The sequence below is a fragment of the Piliocolobus tephrosceles genome, chromosome 9, assembly GCF_002776525.5.
Source record: "Piliocolobus tephrosceles isolate RC106 chromosome 9, ASM277652v3, whole genome shotgun sequence".
Lineage (NCBI taxonomy): Eukaryota > Metazoa > Chordata > Mammalia > Primates > Cercopithecidae > Piliocolobus > Piliocolobus tephrosceles.
In genome coordinates, this window is record NC_045442.1 from 76563187 (window position 1) to 76585507 (window position 22321).

Here is a 22321-nt window from a genome sequence, read left to right on the forward strand (position 1 = left end):
TTGCATTTTCTCTCTGGTTGACAAAAGAAGAATTGAATATCTTTGCCTAGTTTTATAGTATGTGTCTGTGATAATTGTTAACTATTCACTCTTAAAATATTGCCTCCTCTCCTCTCCTGTGGGGCTTGGATTCTACAGACTTTCTATTCCATCTGCCATGTGTCTTAACCTCCTGAGATTTAGATTAAGCTTCTCTCATGTTAGATTTATATAAATGCCCCATGGATGTGTCATTTCTGGTCTTCACTCTGACTCTTCACTCATCTTGTCCCTTCTTCTCCCTCACACCTCATTACCATTCCTCACTGCTTACACAGAATCTATCCGATCTTCAAGGCCCACCTCACATTCCCGTTCAGTGCCTCCACAGAGCCTTCCCTGATTTCTCAACCTCTTCCTTCTTATTTATTTCACAGCATTCACCATCCTTTGCATGAGACAACATGGTATAGAACAGAGAGAACACTGGACTTGGAGTCCGAGGACCTGTGTTCAAATCTGCCTCCACCACTTAATAGATTCTCTGTGACTATTAAGCTCTGTGATTTTGGGTGAATCCCTCCTTTTCCTGACATTCAGTGTCCTCAGTTGTGAACTGGTGATGATGGTTGGTAGGAAGACCAAAGGAGAAGGGTCACAGAGGCCCCAGATGGTGCCCAGTGCTGGCTGTGACACAAGCGTCTCACAGGAGCTTCAGTGTGTCCTTTTACCTCTATGCCTCAAAATGGAAGCCATTTCTGGGAGGGTAGGGGTTAGAGAGCCAGATATCAATGGTACACTGTGAAATGTAGCCATGAAGCAATTCTTAAGTGAGGAAGCCCTCACTGAGCTGAAATCTTTGGCTCTGAACCATAATCCTTAAATCCATATTCTACACTTGAACATTCTTGTGTCTTTCTTCTGTATAGGAAACATCAGTGGCTGTCCACTGCCTTCAGAATTAATCCTTTCAGTAGTATGGAGAGCCCTTTGGAGCTTGACTGCTGCCTCTCCTATACCTCTGGCCACTGCCCAGCTCCCACTTAACCCCCTGCTCCAGCCACAAAGAGCCACGTGCTAATGACTTTTGCAATCTTCCCTCCTTGCCTTGCCCACTCTTGTCCCTTTCTGGACTCAGTCTAACCATCACTTCTGCCCCTGGGCTCCAGAACTGGGTGGTGTGCCTCCCCTAGGTGCAGCCACAGTGCCTGATTCAATAGCTTATGTGGCCTTTATCACCACTGCTCACAGGTAGCCTTTTATTTTTATATTAAAAAATTCCCATCAGTCTTCATTTCTGTCCAGAGTCAGAGCTTCTGGAAGGCAAGAACTGTTTCTCATTCACTGCTGACTCCCAGGTGCCCAGCTTGGGGCCCGGCTTCTAGATGACACTTCATACATATTTATTAAAGGGAGGAAGGAGAAAAGGAAGAAAAGGAAGGAAGTGGGGAGAGAAAATGTTCCTGAAAACTATAGGAGAAACAATGTTTACCATTGTCTGGGAATGAGAACTGGCTCAGAATCAATCTTCAGTTGCATTCTCCAATATTCATTCTAAAATTGTCACCCTGGAGTGTTGGCTGGTTAGGCTGCATCCCTTAGCCAGGCCCACTCATTAGTAGAGTGAGAAAGTTTCAAGGACTCTGACAGTATGCTAGCTCCCTAGCTGGAAGGGGTGAGGTGGGGCCCTCCCCTGTTTCCTCAGCCAGGAGGTTGTAGAGTGCTCAGAAGAAGCAGAGGTGGGTGATGATTCATGCTTATTTCCCAGACACTCTGCAGTTGGCTGAGAGGCAATCCAGGGGGAGAGAGAGATGAGAGGGTGATATAGTTTGGCTGTGTCCCCATCCAAATTTCATCTTGAATTCCCACGTGTTCAGGAGGGACCCAGTGGGAGGTAACTGAATAATGGAAGCAGGTCTTTCCTGTGCTATTCCCGTGATAGCAAATAAGTCTTATGAGATCTGATGGTATTATAAGGGGGAGGTTCCCTACAGAAGCTCCTCTCTTTGCCTGCTGCCATCCACGTAAGATGTGAGTTCCTCCTTGCCTTGCGCCATGATTGTGAGGCCTCCCCAGCCATGTGGAACTGTAAGTTCGATAAGCTTTTTTAATTTGACTAGTCTCAGATATGTCTTTATCGGGGGTGTGAAAACAGACTCATACGGAGGGCAAAGTGAATGGGGAAGGAAAACATGGCTTCTCCTTGCAAGCATCCTACACTGATTCTCTTGAGGGGTTGGGTTTTCTGTGGAATGCTGTTTGCTATCCTGAACTATGAGGTTATTACCTTTGGCTTTGTGCCAAATTGCAATTTTGATTTCTAGGCAAATGTGTTAGGCCATTCTTGCATTGCTATAAACAAATACCTGGCCGGGCATGGTGGCTCATGCCTGTAATCCCAGCACTTTGGGAGGCTGAGGCAGGTGGATCATGAGGTCAGGAGTTTGAGACCAGCTTGGCCAACATGATGAAACTACGTCTCTACAAAAAATACAAAAATTAACCGGACATGGTGGTGCATGTCTGTAATCCCAGCTACTCACGAGCCTAAGGCAGGAGAATTGCTTGAACCTGGGAGGCGGAGGTTGCAGTGAGTTGAGATCGTGCCACTACACCCCAGCCTGGGTGACAGAGCGAGACTCTGTCTCAAAAAAAAAAAAAAAAGAAATACCCAAGACTGGGTATTTTATTAATATATAGAAAAGAGTTTTAATAGGCTCCCAGTTCTATAGGCTGTACAGGAAGTATGGCCCTAGCATCTGCTTGGCTTCCAGTGAGGCCTCAGGAAGCTTCAAATCCATGGTGGAAGGCAAAGGGGAAGCTGGCATATCACATGGTGAGAGGGGGAGCGAGAGAGAGAGAGTGAGGGGGAAGATCCTACAGATTTTTAAAAAACCAGATCTCACAAGAAGTCACTCACTATCCTGAGGATAGCATCAAGGGGATGGTGCTAAACCATTTATGGGAAATCACCTCCCACTAGCCACACCTCCAACACTGCAGATTACAATTCAACATGAGATTTAGAGAGGACACACATCCAAACTATATCAGTAATACCAAAGAGGAGGCAGAATTCACAGAGACCTGGGCAGTCTCCCAGAAATGGTCCAGCTAAGTTTATGGCACAGGCTGGGGCCCCCTAGGAGGAAGTCACCTTCAGCAGCCCATGTTTGAGAGAATTGACTGTGTGTGTGTCAGGGATTGTGGGCAGGGGGGACACAGCCTGACAGTCCTATGACCATTGCAGCTACCAGCACCAGGCAGTCTGCAACACTAACACATGTGTAGACTACTTAGTGCATCCAGTGCAGCTAGTTATATTGTATTAGATATTTATTGTGATTTTTAAGCACTGTACTAAACATATTCATGTATTAACTTATTAATTCTCAAACAGCCTTAAGATGAAGATGTAGCTGTTATATCACTACCACTTAATAGATGGGACATCAAACTTGGTTTCAGAGAGGTTGAAGTCACCTGCTCTTAAGACCACCCACAGAATAAGTCCCTGGGCTATGATTTGTGTCCATGCTCTTGATCACTGTTCCAGAATCCCTGCCAATGTCCCAGGCATGGAGGATGTAAAGATGAGGTGTCTGTGTCTGTCAGGTCTTCCATGAAGCAGAAGAGGAAGAGATTGATTGGAGGAAATGCCTGTGAAAGACAAAGTGGGGAGGGTGTGGGAGAAGGTAGGGAGAGTCTTCAGAACATGGTACACATCTGACACCTGTGGAGGGAGAGAGGGAAGAAGGATGACCGGTGAGGGAGCCTGCTCCTGGAGTGCAGGTCAGAGAAAAATCTTGGTCAGGCTGATTGAGAGCCCCAGAGCAAAGACTGCCTGCTTGAGGAGTCCTGCCTTGGGTAGGAATGGTGGCTCTAGCACCCCTGTGCCCTGCCCTTGGCTGGAAGCACCCTGGGGAGAGCATGAACCCATGGAGGATCCTGAAGGGCACGATGCTGCTCCCAGCAACAGGTCTCTGTCTTGGAGGGAGGCCTGGGCAGCTTGCTCCCATGGCAGCCACAGGCCCCAGCCTTGAGCTGCTCACAGCCTATTTACTAATCTACTGTAAGGTTTTGGCAGGATGTTACAAAAACCCAAATATGGGATATCCAAGAGAATCTCCGGGGATATAAAGGATTTCCTGGTCAACTGAGCAGGCTGCACACTGAACAGGGGGACCTGAGGGGTGGGGATAGTTGGGGCGAGCAGAGGATTGATGTGCAGGCACCGCCTTTCTCAGTCAAGCTGTAGGCTTTGTGGGTTTGGCCCAGAGAGGCACATTTTTCTAATTCAGTTACTCACAAGGTCATCTTTTCCTAACTTGCACAAAGGTAGAGTGTAGGCTGCCCATAGGCCATGATTCTGGGGAGAGAAGAGGATGGGGCTTTCGATGATGAGTCAGGGTCAGCCGGAGTGAAGGGGGCTGGGATGTGGCCTCAGTCCAAGGTCGGCTTGTGGGGAGCAGCCAGTACCAAACAGTGCGATGAGCCCAGAGGGGTAGGCTGAGGTGGGGCATAGAGCCTGCTGTCTGCTATAGGGGAAGCTGCTCAAGGGTTTTAGGTGGGTGAGACACATGACATCGTCACTTTGGTATTACTGGTCATTTTGGCATGTTAAAAAGTCAAGTCTCCAAAATAACATGTGTTGGCAAGTGTTGGAGGAAAGAGACCCTTTGCACATTCTCTTAAAGTATGAAAATACTTAAAAATTAAAATAGAAGTACCCCATCATCTCAGCAACCCCATTACTGGATATTTATCCAAAGGATATGAAATCAGTATGTCAAAGACATATCTATACTGCCATGTTGATTGTAGCATTATTCACAATAGCCAAGATAGGGAATCAAAGGAAGTATTTGTTTATTTATTTATTTATTTTTGAAATAGGGCCTTACTCTGTTGTCCAGGCTAGAGTGTAGTGGCATGATCGTAGCTCACTGCAGCCTTGAATTTCCAGGCTCATGAGATTCTCTCACCTCAGCCTCCTGAGTAGCTGGGACCACAGGCATGTGCCACCATGCCCAGCTAATTTTTAAAATGTTTGTAGATTCAGGGCCTTGCTATGTTGCACAGGCTGGTTTTCAATTCCTGGGCTCAAGCGATCCTCCCACCTTGGCCTCCTAAAGTGCTGGTATTATAGGCATGAACCACCACACCAGGCCCAACCTAAGTGTCTATTAATAGTTGAATGGATAAAGAGAGGTGGTATATGTGCACAATGGAATAGTATTTGGCCTTTAAAAAGAATGAAATCCTGTCATTCGTGACGACATGGATGAACCTAGAGGACATTATGCTAAGTGAAATAAGTCAGGCACAGAAAAACAACTACCTCATGATCTCACTGATATGTGGAATCTAAAAACATTGAACTTCCAGAAGCGGAAAGTGGAATGGTGGTTACCAGGGGCTGGGAGAGGTGGGCACTGGGGAGATGTTGGTCAAAGGACATAAAAATTCATTTAGACAGGAGGAATAAGTTCAAGAGATCTATTGTACAGCATGGTAACTACAATTAATGATATATTGTATACCTGAAAATTGCCAAGAGAGTTTTTGTTTGTTTGTTTGAGGCAGAGTCTTGCTCTGTCACCCAGGCTAGAGTGCAGTGGTACGATCACAGATCACTGCAGCCTTGAACTCCTGGGTGCAAACGGTCCTTTTGCCCCAGCCTCCCATGCCCAAATTATTTTTAAATTTTCTGTGGAGATGGTTGTCTCCACAAAAAGTGTGGAGACAACAATTGTGGCTATGTTGCCCAGGCTGGTCTTGAACTACTGGGCTCCAGTGATCCACCTCAGTCTCCCAAAGTGCTGAGATTATAGGCATGAGCTACTGTACTCAGCCAAGAGGGTAGATTTTTAAGTGTCTTCACCACAAAAAGTATGTGAGATAATGCATATGTTAATCTTAAGTAGATTGATTTAGCCATCCCACAGTGCATACATATATCAAAATGTCATGTATACCATAAATATATACAATTTTTATCAGTGAAAAAGTAATAAACATTACAATAAAGACACTTGTTTAAAAGAAAAAAAAAAGTTGAATCGTATTTAATTTGACTGTAGTCTCCCACCCTAGTAATACTCCCTTCCTCTCCAACCCTAGCCCCGCCTGTGCCTCAGCTTGAGGTGCTTGGAGTGGGGATGAGGGTACGTCTTCTGGTCCTTCTTCCTCCCAGGCCCTTGCCCTGCCTCTTGCTCCCCTTACTTATCTCCCTACTGCAGCCTCTTTTAGGGCCCAGGTGTTCTGGTGTTGGGGCAGGGAGGTAGGTGAAGGACAGTGCCAAGTTTTAGGGATCCTGGACTTTCCCTTTCGGTCTTCCTTTGGCTGTCCAGCTTTTCTGCATGAAGCCCCCAAGACCTTCTGGGGGGCAGCACTGGGGCACATCCTCCGTCTTGCATGGGACAGTGTTTATTTTTCAGGCACCCTGTGGTGAAAGGGCTCGTCACTTCCTTCTTTGTCTTACTCTTCCTCCTTTTCTGCTTCTAGAGCTTGGCTGGGGAGGGGTGACTGGCTTGGATGCCTCTTGCTGTAAGTCCTGGGCAAGAAGGAAATAGGTGGCCCCTGATTGTGCTAACTGTCTTTAAAGGGTAGATCATTTGGCAGTGTGGTTGCCTCTGTGTCCTCTGCCTTGGACCCAAGGGAAGTCTTGAGTGTGCCCTGTGAGGCCGGAGATTGATGGGAGGGGAGCCTGACTGTGACTGGCTCGGGAGTGGCATTGGGTACTGGGGAGAAGTCACAGGTGTGCAGAGCCTCTCAGGGTCATGGAGATAGGCACAGCCACTCGGCCCATACCTATCACTGACAGTGTGGAAAGGGTAAGTCCATGGGTGAGCAAAGGGACAATGTGTTGCAATTCACCTCTCCTCCAGAATAACAGATGATAACAGGATTCAGCATCTCCACAGCTATTCTCCATGTATGAAATGAGTTTGAGTTCTTTATTCAACTTGAAAGTCATAACATACCTTTTAAGTATTTGGGTTATGATCATCTAAATGTCAAAGGACATTGGAGATGTTGAGTACTTGGCTGAAAATTCCATAGCCAGGTCGGCAGAGGTGGGGGTGGGCGTAACCCAGGTCTTCTGGCTTCCCCTCCTCTTCCCACCTACCTGCCTCTGGAACCTGCTCTACATCACCCCTCTTACATCACCCAGATAACAGCAGCTCCCTCAGAGCATTTCAGGGGATTGCTACCAGCATATCAATGACTCCAAGGCCAACCAGACTTCCAAACTATGATGAAACCACATTGTGTAGGACTGCAAGCCCTTAGAAAGTTTTGATCTTTGAGCTGAAGTGAAGCTTGATTCTATACCCCTATTAAGAAGCTTTTTGCCTGGTGTTCACAGGTATTTGGAAGAAGTCTTTTTACTTTTTAAGGGAAAACCCTGTTTTTAGGTGCTCATTTATGGTACTAGAGAAATAAGTGAGTTAGTCATCAGCAGCCATTCTGGACTAGTCTTTAAAGCAGGCCTCTTAAGGCTTTTCACAAGCCTGTTGACTTATGTTTATAATCAATAATGCTATAATCACAGCTCACTACTAATTCGTTGCTTACCCAATTAATCCAAATCAGCATGGCTCAATGCGGAGGAAAGCACGCTCAATTCAGGTCCTAGTAGAAACTCTGCCCCCAGGCTCACGGCGGTGGTGCTGGGCCAAGATGCCCTCTCTTTGGAAGGAGGCATGTTCTTGGCCAGCCCTTGGGGCTGTTTCCTTCCTGGCACCCTGGACTGTGTGGCATGTGCACCGAGCCCCAGGGTGAGGGGCAGGGAGGAATGGAGGATCATGGGGAGGCAGTTGCAGAACCTGCTGTGTTTTTTTTTTTGTTCTTTTGTTTTTCCTATTTTAAATCAGGAATTATTAGCCGAGAAGATGCAGAAGATCTCCTGGAGAACATGACTGAGGGAGCATTCCTGGTCCGGGTCAGTGAGAAAATCTGGGGTTACACCCTCTCCTACCGCTTGCAGAAAGGGTTCAAGCACTTTCTTGTGGATGCCTCTGGAGATTTTTACAGCTTCCTGGGTGTGGACCCCAATCGCCATGCAACGCTCACGGATCTCATTGATTTCCATAAGGTATCCCTCATAGGGATACTAATTGGGGTGGGTGGTGGGGGCAAAACTGGTGGAAACTCGAGCTGAAGAGAGAGCTAGAGCAAGAGAAGCAAGGCTGCTGGCTCTGGGCTGTGGGGCTGGAGGGTCTCAGAGATGTAGAGCATTAGGGCAGAAGAGACCAGAGGTTGTTCCCACCAGGCCCTAGGGCCCACTGTTCTGCTCTCTGCTTCACTCTCTGGGGCATGCGGGCACCTCTTACCCTGGTCCTCAGGCCTGTTCTCACCTTGGATACCTGAGTGCTCCCTCCTGTTAACACAAGAATTGGATGATCATCCCTTTCTCCAAGCCTGGGTCTCATCTCCAACTCATTCCCTAGAACGTCTCTCATGAAGACCTCCAAGCCAGGCCTTATCAGCTTCTGAGAGTTAGCAGAAGTGCAGTAGGCAACACTGTGATTAGAGAAGCTTTTCCAGTGGTGGAGTTACCATGTCTCTTATTTGAACTCCAGCTTAACCACTTACTTAGTACATGTGTGACCTTTAGCCAGCACCTTAGGCTTACCAAGCATCAGTGTCCTAGCCAGTCAAATGGATGTAAATAATACTTTAGCTCAGACCCTGTGAGCATTAAATGAAGTCAAGTACATAGCAGCACTTTGTGACTGTGAAGTGCTCATGGAAAGTGTTGTTTCTCGGCATTCTTTTTGTTATTTGTCCTCCCGCCATGGACCTTATATTGGGAAAGATGTTGTCTTCCAAGCAGTGTATGTAGTAAGAAGCAACGTTTATGTTCGTGTGGCGGTTGGCATCATTAGTAACTGGGAGAAAGCCAGAGGTGGAATTCAGTGACCTGGAAGGGCAGGACGAAGGATTCCGAGGGGCAGAGTGGTGGTAGCTCAGGCGTCCGACATCTAACCAAGTTTTGTGGGTGTAGATAGTTTCACAGAATGACTGGACGGTCTCACTGGGGTTTTGCTATAATAGGGACTCTTAGGTTTGTATTGCTTTCTCTTCGTCTCTTCATGGAGTTTCCTAGAACTTCAGGGACAGCCCTGGACCTTATGAATAATACCCATGGAGAATCACCCATTCACAGATACTCCGGCACTGGGTATGGAGTACTGCCTGGAAACTGGACTAACCAGGATCAAGGTTGATTTCTACGTGTTGGGAAGAGCCTTCTAACAAACAGAGGAAAGAGAAAGGGAGGGGATGTGAGGACATTGGCACGTTCTCTGTGTCAAGCACTGACCCTGTTGCTCTGCATCCATGCCCTTATTTAATCTTACTAATAGATCTGTGAGGGAGGCATCTTTTTATTTATTTATTTTATTTCTTATACTTTAAGTTTTAGGATACATGTGCAGAACATGCAGTTTTGTTACATAGGTATACATGTGCCACGTAGGTTTGCTGCACCCATTAACTCGTCATTTACATTAGGTATTTCTCCTAATGCTATCCCTACCCCTGCCCCCCACCCCACAACAGGCCCCAGTGTGTAATGTTCCCCACCCTGTGTCCAAGTGTTCTCATTGTTCAGTTCCCACCTATGAGTGAGAACATGCGGTGTTTGGTTTTCTGTCCTTGTGATAGTTTGTTGAGAATGATGATTTCCAGCTTTATCCATATCCCTGCAAAGTAAGTGAACTCATCCTTTTTTATGGTTGCATAGTATTCCATGGTGTATATGTGCTACATTTTCTTAATATAGTCTATCATTGATGTACATTTGGGTTGGTTCCAAGTCTTTGCTATTGTTGAATAGTGCTGCAATAAACATACGTGTGCATGTGTCTTTATAGTAGCATGATTTATAGTCCTTTGGGTATATACCCAGTAATCGGATTGCTGGGTCAAATGGTATTTCTAGTTCCAGATCCCTGAGGAACTGCCACACTGTCTTCCACAATGGTTGAACTAGTTTACACTACCACCAACAGTGTAGAAGCGTTCCTATTTCTGCACATCCCCTCCAGCATCTGTTGTTTCCTGACTTTTTAGTGATCACCATTCTGACTGGTGTGAGATGGTATCTCATTGTGGTTTTGATTTGCATTTCTCTGATGACCAGTGATGATGAGCATTTTTTTCATGTGTCTGCTGGCCGAATAAATGTCTTCTTTTGAGAAGTGTCTGTTCATACCCTTTGCCCACTTTTTGATGGGGTTGTTGTTTTCTTGTAAATTTGTTTAAGTTCTTTGTGGATTCTGGATATTAGCCATTTGTCAAATGGGTAGATTGCAGAATTTTTCTCCCATTCTGTAGGTTGTCTGTTAACTCTGATGGTAGTTATTTTTGCTATGCAGAAGCTCTTTAGTTTAATTAGATCCCATTTGTCTATTTCGGCTTTTGTTGCCATTGCTTTTGGTGTTTTAGTTATGAAGTCCTTGCCCATGCCTATGTCCTGAATGGTTTTGCCTAGGTTTTCTTCTAGGGTTTTTATGGTTTTAGGTCTAACATTTAAGTCTCTAATCCATCTCGAATTAATTTTCGTATAAGGAGTAAGGAAAGGATCCAGTTTCAGCTTTCTACATATGGCTAGCCAGTTTTCCCAGCACCATTTATTAAATAGGGAATCCTTTCCCCATTTCTTGTTTTTGTCAGGTTTGTCAAAGATCAGATGGTTGTAGATGTGTTGTGTTATTTCTGAGGACTTTGTTCTGTTCCGTTGGTCTATATCTCTGTTTTGGTACCAGTACCGTGCTGTTTTGGTTATTGTAGCTTTGTAGTATAGTTTGAAGTCAGGTAGCATGATGCTTCCAGCTTTGTTCTTTTGCTTAGGATTGTCTTGGCAATGCAGGCTCTTTTTTGGTTCCATATGAACTTTGAAGTAGTTTTTTCCAATTCTGTGAAGAAAGTCATTGGTAGCTTGATGAGGATGGCATTGAATCTATAAATTACCTTGGGCAGTCTGGCCATTTTCATGATATTGATTTTTCCTATCCATAAGCATGGAATGTTCTTCCATATGTGTCTTCTTTTATTTCGTTGAGCGGTGGTTTGTAGTCTCCTTGAAGAGGTCCTTCACATCCCTTGTAATTTGGATTCCTAGGTATTTTATTCTATTTGAAGCAATTGTGAATGAGAGTTCACTCATGATTTGGCTCTCTGTTTTGTCTGTTGTTGGTGTGTAGGAATGCTTGTGAGTTTTGCACATTGATTTTGTGTCCTGAGACTTTGATGAAGTTGCTTATCAACTTAAGGAGCTTTTAAGCTGAGACGATGGGGTTTTTTTTCTAAATAGACAATCATGTCATCTGCAAACAGGGACAATTTGACTTCCTCTTTTCCTAATTGAATACCCTTTATTTCTTTCTCTTGCCTGATTGCCCTGGCCAGAACTTCCAACACTGTGTTGAATAGGAGTGGTGAGAGAGGGCATCCCTGTCTTGTGCCAGTTTTCAAAGGGAATGCTTCCAGTTTTTGCCCATTCAGTATGATACTGGCTGTGGATTTGTCATAAATAGCTCTTATTATTTTGAGATATGTTTTATCAGCACCTAGTTTACTGAGAGTTTTCAGCATGAAGGGCTGTTGAATTTTGTCAAAGGCCTTTTCTGCATCTATTGAGATAATCATGTGGTTTTTGTCATTGGTTCTGTTTATGTGATGGATTACATTTATTGATTTACATATGTTGAACAAGCCTTGCATCCCATGGATGAAGCCGACTTGATCATGGTAAATAAGCTTTTTGATGTGCTGCTGGATTCAGTTTGCCAGTATTTTATTGAGGATTTTCGCATCGATGTTCATCAGAAATATTAGTCTAAAATTCTCTTTTTTTGTTGTGTCTGTGCCAGGCTTTGGTATCAGGATGACGTTGGCCTCATGAGTTAGGGAGGATTCCCTCTTTTTTTGTTGATTGGAATAGTTTCAGAAGGAATGGTACCAGCTCCTCTTTGTACCTCTGGTACAATTCGGCTGTTAATCCGTCTGGTCCTGAACTTTTTTTGGTTGGTAGGCTATTCATTATTGCCTCAACTTCAGAACCTGTTACTGGTCTATTCAGAGATTCAACTACTTCCTGGTTTAGTCTTGGGAGGGTGTATGTGTCCAGGAGTTTATCCATTTCTTCTAGGTTTTCTAGTTCATTTGCATAGAGGTGTTTATAGTATTCTCTAATGGTTGTTTGTGTTTCTGTGGGATCAGTGGTGATACCCCCTTTATCATTTTTTATTGCATCTATTTGATTCTTGTCTCTTTTCTTCTTTATTAGTCCTGCTAGTGGTCTATCAATTTTGTTGATCTTTTCAAAAAACCAGCTCCTGGATTCATTGATTTTTTGAAGGGATTTTTGTGTCTCTATCTCCTTCAGTTCTGCTCTGATCTTAGTTATTTCTTGCCTTCTGCCAGCTTTAGAATTTGTTTGCTCTTGCTTCTCTAGTTCTTTTTGTTGTGATGTTAGGGTGTTGGTTTTAGATCTTTTCTGCTTTCTCTTGTGGGCATTTAGTGCTATAAATTTCCCTCTACACACTGCTTTAAATGTGTCCCAGAGATTCTGGTATGTTGTGTCTTTGTTCTCATTGGTTTCAGAGAGCATCTTTATTGCTTCCTTCATTTCATTATTTACCCAGTAGTCATTCAGGAGCAGGTTGTTCAGTTTCCATGTAGTTGTGCAGTTTTGAGTGAATTTCTTAGTCTTGAGTTCTAATTTAATTGCACTGTGGTCTGAGAGACAGTTTGTTGTGATTTCTGTTCTTTTATGTTTGCTGATGAGTGCTTTACTTCCAACTATGTGGTCAATTTTGGAATAAGTGCGATGTGCTGCTGAGAAGAATGTATATTCTGTTGATTTGGGGTGGAGAGTTCTGTAGATGTCTGTTAGGTCTGCTTGGTGCAGAGCTGAGTTCAAGTCCTGGATATCCTTGTTAACCTTCTGTCTCGTTGATCTGTCTAATGTTACAGTGGGATGTTAAAGTCTCTCATTATTATTGTGTGGGAGCCTAAGTTCTTTGTAGATCTCTAAGGACTTGCCTTATGAATCTGCATGCTCCCATATTGGGTGCATATATATTTAGGATAGTTAGCTCTTCTTGTTGAATTGATCCCTTTACTATTATGTAATGGCCTTCTTTGTCTCTTTTGATCTTTGTTGGTTTAAAGTCTGTCTTATCAGAGACTAGGATTGCAACCCCTGCTTTTTTTTTTTTTTTTTTTTGCTTTCCATTTGCTTGGTAGATCTTCCTCCATCCCTTTATTTTGAGCCTATGTGTGTCTCTGCACATGAGATGGGTCTCCTGAATACAGCACGTGGATGGGTCTTGACTCTTTATCCAATTTGCCAGTCTGAGTCTTTTAATTGGGGCATTTAGCCCATTTACATTTAAGATTAATACTGTTATGTTTGAATTTGATCCTGTCATTATGATGTTTGCTGGTTATTTTGCTCGTCAGTTGATGAGTTTCTTCCTAGCATTGATGGTCTTTACAATTTGGCATGTTTTTGCAGTGACTGGTACCGGTTGTTCCTTTCCATGTTTAGTGCTTCCTTCAGGAGCTCTTGTAGGGCAGGCCTGGTGGTGACAAAATCTCTCAGCATTTGCTTGTCTCTAAAGGAGTTTATTTCTCCTTCACTTATGAAGCTTAGTTTGTCTGGATATGAGATTCTGGGTTGAAAATTCTTTTCTTTAAGAATGTTGAATATTGGTCCTCACTCTCTCCTGGCTTGTAGAGTTTCTGCTGAGAGATCCGCTATTAGTCTGATGGGCTTCCCTTTGTGGGTAACCTGACCTTTCTCTCTGGCTGCCCTTAACATTTTTTCCTTCATTTCAGCCTTGGTGAATCTGACAATTATGTGTCTTGGGGTTGCTCTTCATGAGGAGTGTCTTTGTGGCATCCTCTGTATTTCCTGAATTTGAATGTTCAACCTGCCTTGCTAGGTTGGGGAAGTTCTCCTGGGTAATATCCTGAAGAGTGTTTTCCAACTTGGTTCCGTTCTCCTCGTCACTTTCAGGCACACCAATCAAACGTAGATTTGGTCTTCTCATATAGTCCCATATTTCTTGGAGGCTCTGTTTCTTTTTACTCATTTTTTCTCTAAACTTCTCTTCTCACTTTATTTCATTAATTTGATCTTCAATCACTGATACGCTTTCTTCCACTTGATCAAACTGGCTATTGAAAGCTTGCACATGTGTCACATAGTTCTCCTGCTATGGGTCTCAGCTCCATCAGGTCATTTAAGGTTTTCTCTACACTATTTATTCTACTCAGGCATTCGTCTAATCTTGTTTCAAGGTTTTTTGCTTCCTTGCGATGGGTTCAAACATCCTCCTTTAGCTTGGAGAAGTTTGTTATTACCGACCTTCTGAAGCCTACTTCTGTCAGATCGTCAAAATCATTGTCTGTCCAGCTTTGTGCTGTTGCTGGTAAGGGGCTGCAGTCCTTTGGAGGAGAAGAAGTGCTCTGGTTTTTAGAATTTTCAGGTTTTCTGCTCTGGTTTCTCCCCATCTTTGTGGTTTTATCTACCTTTGGTCTTTGATATTGGTGACCTACAAATGGGGTTTTGGTGTGGATGTCCTTTTTGTTGATGTTGATGCTATTCCTTTCTGTTTGTTAGTTTTTCTTCTGACAGTCGGGTCCCTCAGTTGCAGGTCTGTTGGAGTTTGCTGGAGGTCCACTCCAGACCCTGTTTACCTAAATATCACCAGCGGAGGCTGCAGCACAGCAAATATTGCAGAACAGTAAATATTGCTGTATGATCCTTCCTCTGGAAGCCTCATCCCAGAGGGGCACCCGCCTGTATGAGGTGTCAGTCGGCCCCTACTGGGAGGTGTCTTCCAGTTAGGCTACACGGGGGTCAGGGATCCACTTGAGGAGGCAGTCTGTCCATTCTCAGAGCTCAAACACCATGCTGGGAGAACCACTGCTCTCTTCAGAGCTGTCAGACAGGGATGTTTAAGTCTGCAGAAGTTTCTGCTGCCTTTTGTTCAGCTATGCCCTGCCCGCAGAGGTGGACTCTACAGAGGCAGCAGAAGCTGCCTTGCTGAGCTGCAGGGGGCTCTGCCCAGCTCCAGCTTTCCCGTCCGCTTTGTTTACCTACTCAAGCCTCAGCAGTGGCAGATGCCTGAGGGAGGCATCTTAGCTCCATTCCACAGATTAGGAAACCAGGGCTAAGTTTTCATGGTTAGGACCAGGAGTTGAGCCTCAGACTGTTTGCCTCTAAAGAATGTACTTTTTCCACTAAACCACATTGTGTGCTTTTCCTGTATAATAGGAGCTGCTTTAGCAATGATGAGCTCCTTGTCCCTGGAAGTGTTTCAAGCAAAGGATAACTGCCCCTCACTCAGGACAGGTTCCAGAGAAAGGCTAAACCAGAGATGTCTGAAGATCTTTATTCTCTTCCAAATCAAAACCTTTGAGACTCACAATTTCATTTCTAACAGTAAGGAGAAATATCATTTATGCCAATGTGGAGATCTGGTGGCCAACATCTACAAATTAAAATTTTAATTATACAATTAATTCATGATTACATTCTAAGAAAAATCAAGCACAATACAAAGTGAAAGCCTCATTCATTTCAAATCTCTATCTCTGTCCTCCACTTTATCAGTTTGCCATGTATCTTATCTAAATATCTCCTGAGCAGTAACATAAAAACTTATGTACATAAGGAAATATATAGTTTTGTTATTTTTCACATAAGTTGTGTAGTCTTTTTTGAGACAAGGTCTTACTCTGTTGCTTAGGCTGGAGTGCAGTGGTGTGATCATAGCTCACTGTAACCCCAATATCCTGGGCTCAAGTGATCCTCCCACCTCAGCTTCCCTAGTAGCTGGGACTACAGGCATGCACCACCACACCCAGCCCAAGTTGCATATTTCCTTACGTATAAATGAGTGACTTGATTTTTTAACATGCTTACTAAATAATTGAATGCAGTTTTAAAAAGCATGGTCCCTAAAATGAGGCTGCTGAGTTTTAAATTCTAACTTATGTGTTTGACTTTGGATGACTATTTAGCTTTTGCACCTTAGTTTCCATCTTAGTAAAGTGGGTTTAATAGTAGCACTCAACTCTTCAGGTCACTGTAAGGTTTTAATGAAACATCACTGTGTGAAGTGCTGAAACAATATATCTGACACTTGTAATTTCAGGACATGCTGACTGTCATTCAAATATTTCTATGAGCTCTTCCTATGTTAATCCGTATACCAAACCTTGTAAATGCTGTGTGGTATTCCATGGTATGGATGCATATTACAGTTTAATTACCCATTCTCCTTTTGATGGCCACTCTTATCTGGCTTCCGATTTTTTATGATCTTGAACAGTGCCGCAGAGACTTCCCTGTGTGTGTCACTATGGATACATGTGCAGTATTTCTCTAGGATGGGTCCTGGAACTGGAATTGCTGGAGAGAAGAGTATGCACATTTTAATTAGGAAAGATCTGCCAGATTGGCCTCCAAAAGTGTGGCGCCAGTTCAGTCTCCTGCCAAAACTATGTGAGGCTGTTTCCCTGCACTGCTGCCAACACTGGGGCCTATCAGTCATTTCATTTTTCTCCATCAGATGGGCAGACACTGAATCTACTGTGGTTTAGTTTGCATTTATCTGATTACCACTGATGCTGAGGATCTTTTCACACGTTTCATGGCCACTTAGATTTCTTCTGTGAGTCGTCCTTTCATATCCTTTGTCCATTTATCTATTAGGATGTCTCTTTCTTTTTGATGTGACATTTCTCTCAGCTGCTGAATTGCTCTTTAGTTATGAGCATTCTGCTATTCAGTTCTTCTGAAATTTTTTCCTTTTAATTTAAATGGTCATGCTTTTGGTTTCCAGGTTCTTTAATTGGTTCTTTTTTTTTTTTTTTAATAATGCCCATTCTCGTTTCATGGATGACTTATTTCTTATTCCGCCGAGGAGAGATTAATGTACATCTCTTAAAGCTTCTTCTGTTTGCTTTATAGACTTGATATTTTCCTGGAAATCATTTCTATTGTTGAGTTCAGCATCTTTCTTTTATGGTTGTAATTTTGCTTAAATGCCTATAAATTTTAGGCTATGAAGCGATATTCCAACTTTGAATTTTCTGTCTATCATGAGTGAATATAGTTTTGTTTCCCAAATCCAGTGTCTTCATGCTGTAGGGGTTGGAGCTGACTGTGAGTGGCTCATCTTTTGGGCATGGGACTGTCTGAACTTTTTGGGTCTCTTGGGGCTTCCAAGGAACTGTGTGCATTTCCTCATTCCCCGACGTGCTTGAGGCAAACACCTACTGGAGTCCCTCGACCCTTCCTCAACTTGCTGTAACTGGTGTCCCACATTGACTCCTCTGACAAGCCCCTCCTGCATGTCTTTTGTTTTTCAAGGATTCTTCAATATGTTTCACTTTGTCAATAGCATTCCTTTTTATTTTCCAGTACTTTTTATGAATTCATTTCTTTTTAAAGGCAGATTTTTTTTAATGTCATCTCTAGCAATCTGAATGAGGGGAGACAGATGCATATTCTTAGTTTCTCTGTCTTGAACCACTCTCTCTCTCTCATAGATGTGTATTTCCCTGTCTTGATGATAAATGGATTTTCCTTTTTTTCTCTTTTAGGAGGAAATTATCACTGTTTCAGGAGGAGAGTTACTTCAGGAACCCTGCGGACAGAGGGACAGCCCACCAGACTACCATCCATTGTTTGAATAATATTTTTTTCCTTATCAGTTGGATTCCTTTGGGCATCCTGTTTTGAACTGAGCTTAAGAACTTCTCAACTCAAATTCTATGGCCTTCTGGAAGATCCACCACTATCCAGAGGAAAAAGTAGATTAATATGTCTCAAGGGATATGACATCTATGGCATAGGGCTACTGGTCTCATCCCAGTGATCAGGACAGAAATTGCTAATAGCTCATGCAACTCTTTCATGAAGAGCTTAGCTATATGACCTTAGAAGACAAAGCCTGTTTGTCATGGCTTCCAGAAACTGAGCTTTTACAGTGCGTGGACCATGTTTTAATAATCCAAAATAATTCCAGTGCCGAACCCTAAATTTAACATATGGTAGACATTCAGTAAATGTTTGTTAATGAATGCACATCTTCTAAAAGTTTTCCAACACAAATTAGCAGTGGTTTCTCGTAAATTATTTCCTACTTGCCACTCTATAAAATCATGGCAATAATGGAAGATTATGAAGGATTTCTATGGAGGACATAAATGCTGCATCTTTCATAATCTCCATTATTACCCTTATTGATGTTATCATTGGAATTATCTAAGGCGAGCCCCAGTTTCCAGGGCAGCTGATTGACACTGTCCTGCCTTCCTTATTTAACCTCTTCTTTTGTCACTCTCCTCTATCTTTGAATCATATCTTGGCCCTGCTTTTGCAATGGTTTTATGTAATCCTACAGATGTCTTCAAGACCTGGGGTGAGTTATAAATGCAAGAATGATTTTGAGAAATCTGATGTGGCTCCGCTCTCTGGGATGTGGCCCTCTTTATGCAGGTAACTCCAATGATTAGCTCTGTCCTCATTGTCCTTTTAATTCCCTTGTCAACTTAATCTCAGTGTGTTCCTTATATTAACAAGAAGACTCACCCAATAACTCCTCAATAACTCTCAGTGATGGTGTCTATTGGTGCATACTTGTGTTCCACAGTTATGGCCATATACACAGAGGTAGTATATGATGAAGAGAAGATTACAGTCTTTACAGTCAAGAAAACTTGGGTTCAGATCCTCACCCTGGAACTTATTAGCATTATAATGCTTGCAGCATTGTGTTTGGTGAGAGGGAAATAATGAAGGGACTCTAGGGATGTTAGGGAACAATTTACTTTACTTGGTGGCTGTCTCAAACACCTCCTATGCCCCTCTTCTTCTCTTGCCTCACCTGTTCCTTAGATTCTTGGTCACTTCTCTACCACAAGCCAACAGCACTGTAACCAGTTTTGCTTGGGTTCTGCTCTTCCTCCCTATGTTGATCAGTGTCATGTGAGCATAAGCCAGTGGTAGCTTGCCACATGTCCCATCTCCCGTTGCTGCAGAGGCATAAGACAGAAGAGATGGGAAGTGAATGCCCCATGTGGTGAATCTGGGATGAATGGGAGTCACAGGCTGGTAGATCGCTTTTTCCCCCTTCTTCCTCCTGTAGTAACTATTCTGAGAGGCATCTGTTTGAATGGTCTTTTAGAAGATAGTCCTGCAAGATTGGGCAACCAGTCACGATGAAACCATGTGGTGGCTGGATCAGTATGACACCCCCCTGCTCCTGTTTGTTCCCTCTTCTCTGCCTTGCCTTGCTGTCTCCTGTTGCTCCGGGATTGCACTTCTGAATGAAGTAGCAGCTTGTAAGCTTTTGCCACAGGCTCTACCTTTTGGGGAATCCAGGATAAGAACCCATCATAAAGAAGTGTTCAATAATACCAATTTTGCAACTCAGCTCTGTGGCTTTCCCAGGTCTGCCTGTCTCACTGCATGCATAAAGTGAAATGATGGAAGGAAGCTCCTTTCTGAACTCTAACATGCCTTAATTGATTATCATTAAAATAATCATTAAAATTGCCTTATTTCTATGGACTCAGAGCAATGATGTTTTAGTTTTGGCTCTCTGATTTACCAACTATGTGACTTTGTCCAAGTCATTTAACTTCAGTAAACCTCAGTATGACTGAAAAGGGAATTTTTCTGTATGGCCGTCACTAGGTTTTTTTGCAGGTCAGTTAAATGATAAACATGAAAGCTCTGTCCAAATGAAAAAGGTATTTCTAACAACAACCACAATAACAACAACAATTTAGTGCTTAGCCATGATGTGTCGCGGGATATGATGTGATGATTTTCAAGGTGTTGGAAGAAACTTTTGTTCCAAGAACTAACAGCAGCTTTGAAAGCAGACCAAGATGGGTTGAGGCCCTGAATCCCTGGGTTGTTGTTCCTGTCACCCCTAATTAATATGTGAGAGACAACAGCTGGGTTTTCCATCCCTAACACATTTATTTCATTTTATTTGGGGCCTGCAATTTCTGCATGTCTCATATATTTTAGGTTTTACCTTTTTACCTGGCTTTAAAATAAATCCCTTGTAAGTTGTCCTGCAAATGAAATTACTGTCTGGAAAACTGCAATTTCATCTTGAGAGTTTTATTATGCTAATAAATGTCAGGATTCTCAAATAAAGGAATTGCCTTTTTTTCCCCCCTGAGCCCTACAAATATAATAAAAAACAGTTGGTCAGCTCCAAGACTGAGCAAAGGAAAAATTTACAATCTATAACTAGAAAGAGAAGTTGTAAAAAAAAACACTATGGGACTTAATGGAAAATAAATTTCAAGGAATGAAAGGGTAACTTGGGGTACAGATTTGGGGAGATCCTTGCATGGCAGAAGTATTTTTAGGGACCATCTAAGGGGCATGAGCTGAGAGGTTATGGAGAGTGTTCCCCGAGAGGGTGACATGGGCTTGAAGACCTGGGAGCCTGGGGCATTTGTCCCCCTTTTGTCCCTTTGATCATTATTCTCAGGACTAAATTGTGATCCTAGATGAATTTCTGTATTTTTTGGACTACAGTTTCTTCTGTCAAATTAGGTCAACATTGCCTGTTTCAGAGGGTGGCTGTGAAAATAACAGAAGATTTTGTTATGGTAATGACAAATACTGTTTTAAGCCATGTGTGTGCGTGTGTGTGTGCACGCATGTGTGAATTCTCACAGCCATGCTTAAGGGAGGAAATGCTATCTTTATCTTGTACATGGGGAAACTGAGGCACAGAGAGGTTCAGAACATTCCCAAGGTAAGGTCACTTCCTTGGGAAGCACAGGGCTTGACCGCAGTCACGTATCAACCTGAGTGGACCTTAAACTGCGTAAACAAACACATGATGGTTGTTGAAAATGTAGGTTCTCCTTCAGTGGATCTGGGATTGGGCATGAGGTTCTGTATTTCTGACAAGCTCCTGGGTGTTGCTGATGCTGCCAGACTATGGGTTACACTTGGAGAAGTCAGGCTTGAAAGCGGGAGTTGGCAAATTATAGCTGCAGGCCAAATTCAGCCTGCTGCTCGTGTTTCTACAGCCTGAGAGATAAAAATGGTTTTTACATTTTTAAATGTTTGGAAAAAAGAATATTTTATGACCTGTGAAAATTACATTAAATTCAAATTTCAGCTTCATAAATAAAGTTTTATTGGAATTCAGCCATACTCATTTGTTTACATATTGTCTTTGGCCGCATATGGCCTGTAAGGCCTTAAATATTTACTTTCTGGCCCTTTACAGAAAAAAATTTGCCAATTCCTGCTTTAAATTATGATGCATCTGTTAGGAATTACTTTGCTTTCTTTCTCTGCTTTATCTAAATCTACTCTTTTAACACCATCATTTATGCTTCAGAGAAATCTAAGTGAATGTATTAAATTTTCTAGTAGTGTTCCATTTTAATTTTAAATCTCATCTCTAGAAAAAGGAGATTCTCTTCCTTGTGAAAGGATTCTAACCAAATGTAAGTGAGTAGTATCACAATTATGTAGATATTTAACATGGGCATATGATCATTTACCTTCTAGATTTATTGTATTTCTTACACATAACTATGTATTTATGTTTTGCCCTTCAGTGTGTGAGGTCCTGGAAATCAGGCAATGCCATATTTATCTGAGTATTTTAGGGTTCCTGGAATAGTTGATACGGATTTAAATCTGTTATGTGTTAGGAACGGACAGATTGTGCATATTTCAATGAGCTGTTTTAACCTTTAGGGAACTCGTATGATAGAAAAGTCCACGGTGAGAATTCTGGCAGCTTTGGGTTGGAATCTCGAATCTAGTACTGCTTTCAGTTGTTAAGACGAATAAACAAACAAGCAAACAACTAAATGAGATTGAGAAAGTGAAAAACAACTCTGCTGACAGCTAGTCTGAGATGGGGTAACTGAGAATTAAAACACAAATCACATATTGCAGATCTGCTCTGTGACTTGCAAAACAGTTAAACCGAGCCAAGCCACAGCATACAGAAGAAAGTATCTAAACTCAAACACTAACCAGCACATGCAGACCCGTGTTTTTTAGAGAGGACATCAGACAAACTGATCTAACAGTCATTCCACGTGACTTTTTAAAAAAAATTGTAGTAAAATATACGTAACATAAAATTGACCATTTTAACCATTTTTAAGTATATGGTTCAGTGGCACTGAGTCCATTCACATTGTTACTCAACTGCCACCACTATCCATCCACAGAAAACTTTTCATCTTACAAAAACAAAACTCTGTACCCATTAACCATGACTCCCTATTCTCCCCTCCTCTAAGC

The 22321-nt window shown here is 42.8% G+C and overlaps 1 protein-coding gene across 1 annotated transcript in view; it reads left to right on the forward strand.

The window, feature by feature from the left end:
- The window catches only part of SH2D4B (SH2 domain containing 4B), a 74814-nt gene extending 54635 nt beyond the window's left edge, over positions 1-20179 (forward strand). The window contains exons 6-7 of the mRNA XM_026455773.1: positions 7860-8080; positions 17617-20179. Of these exons, the coding sequence (XP_026311558.1) occupies positions 7860-8080; positions 17617-17709 (314 nt within the window). The 3' untranslated portion in view covers positions 17710-20179. The remainder of the gene's footprint in view (positions 1-7859; positions 8081-17616) is intronic.
- Positions 20180-22321: the final 2142 nt, after the last annotated feature.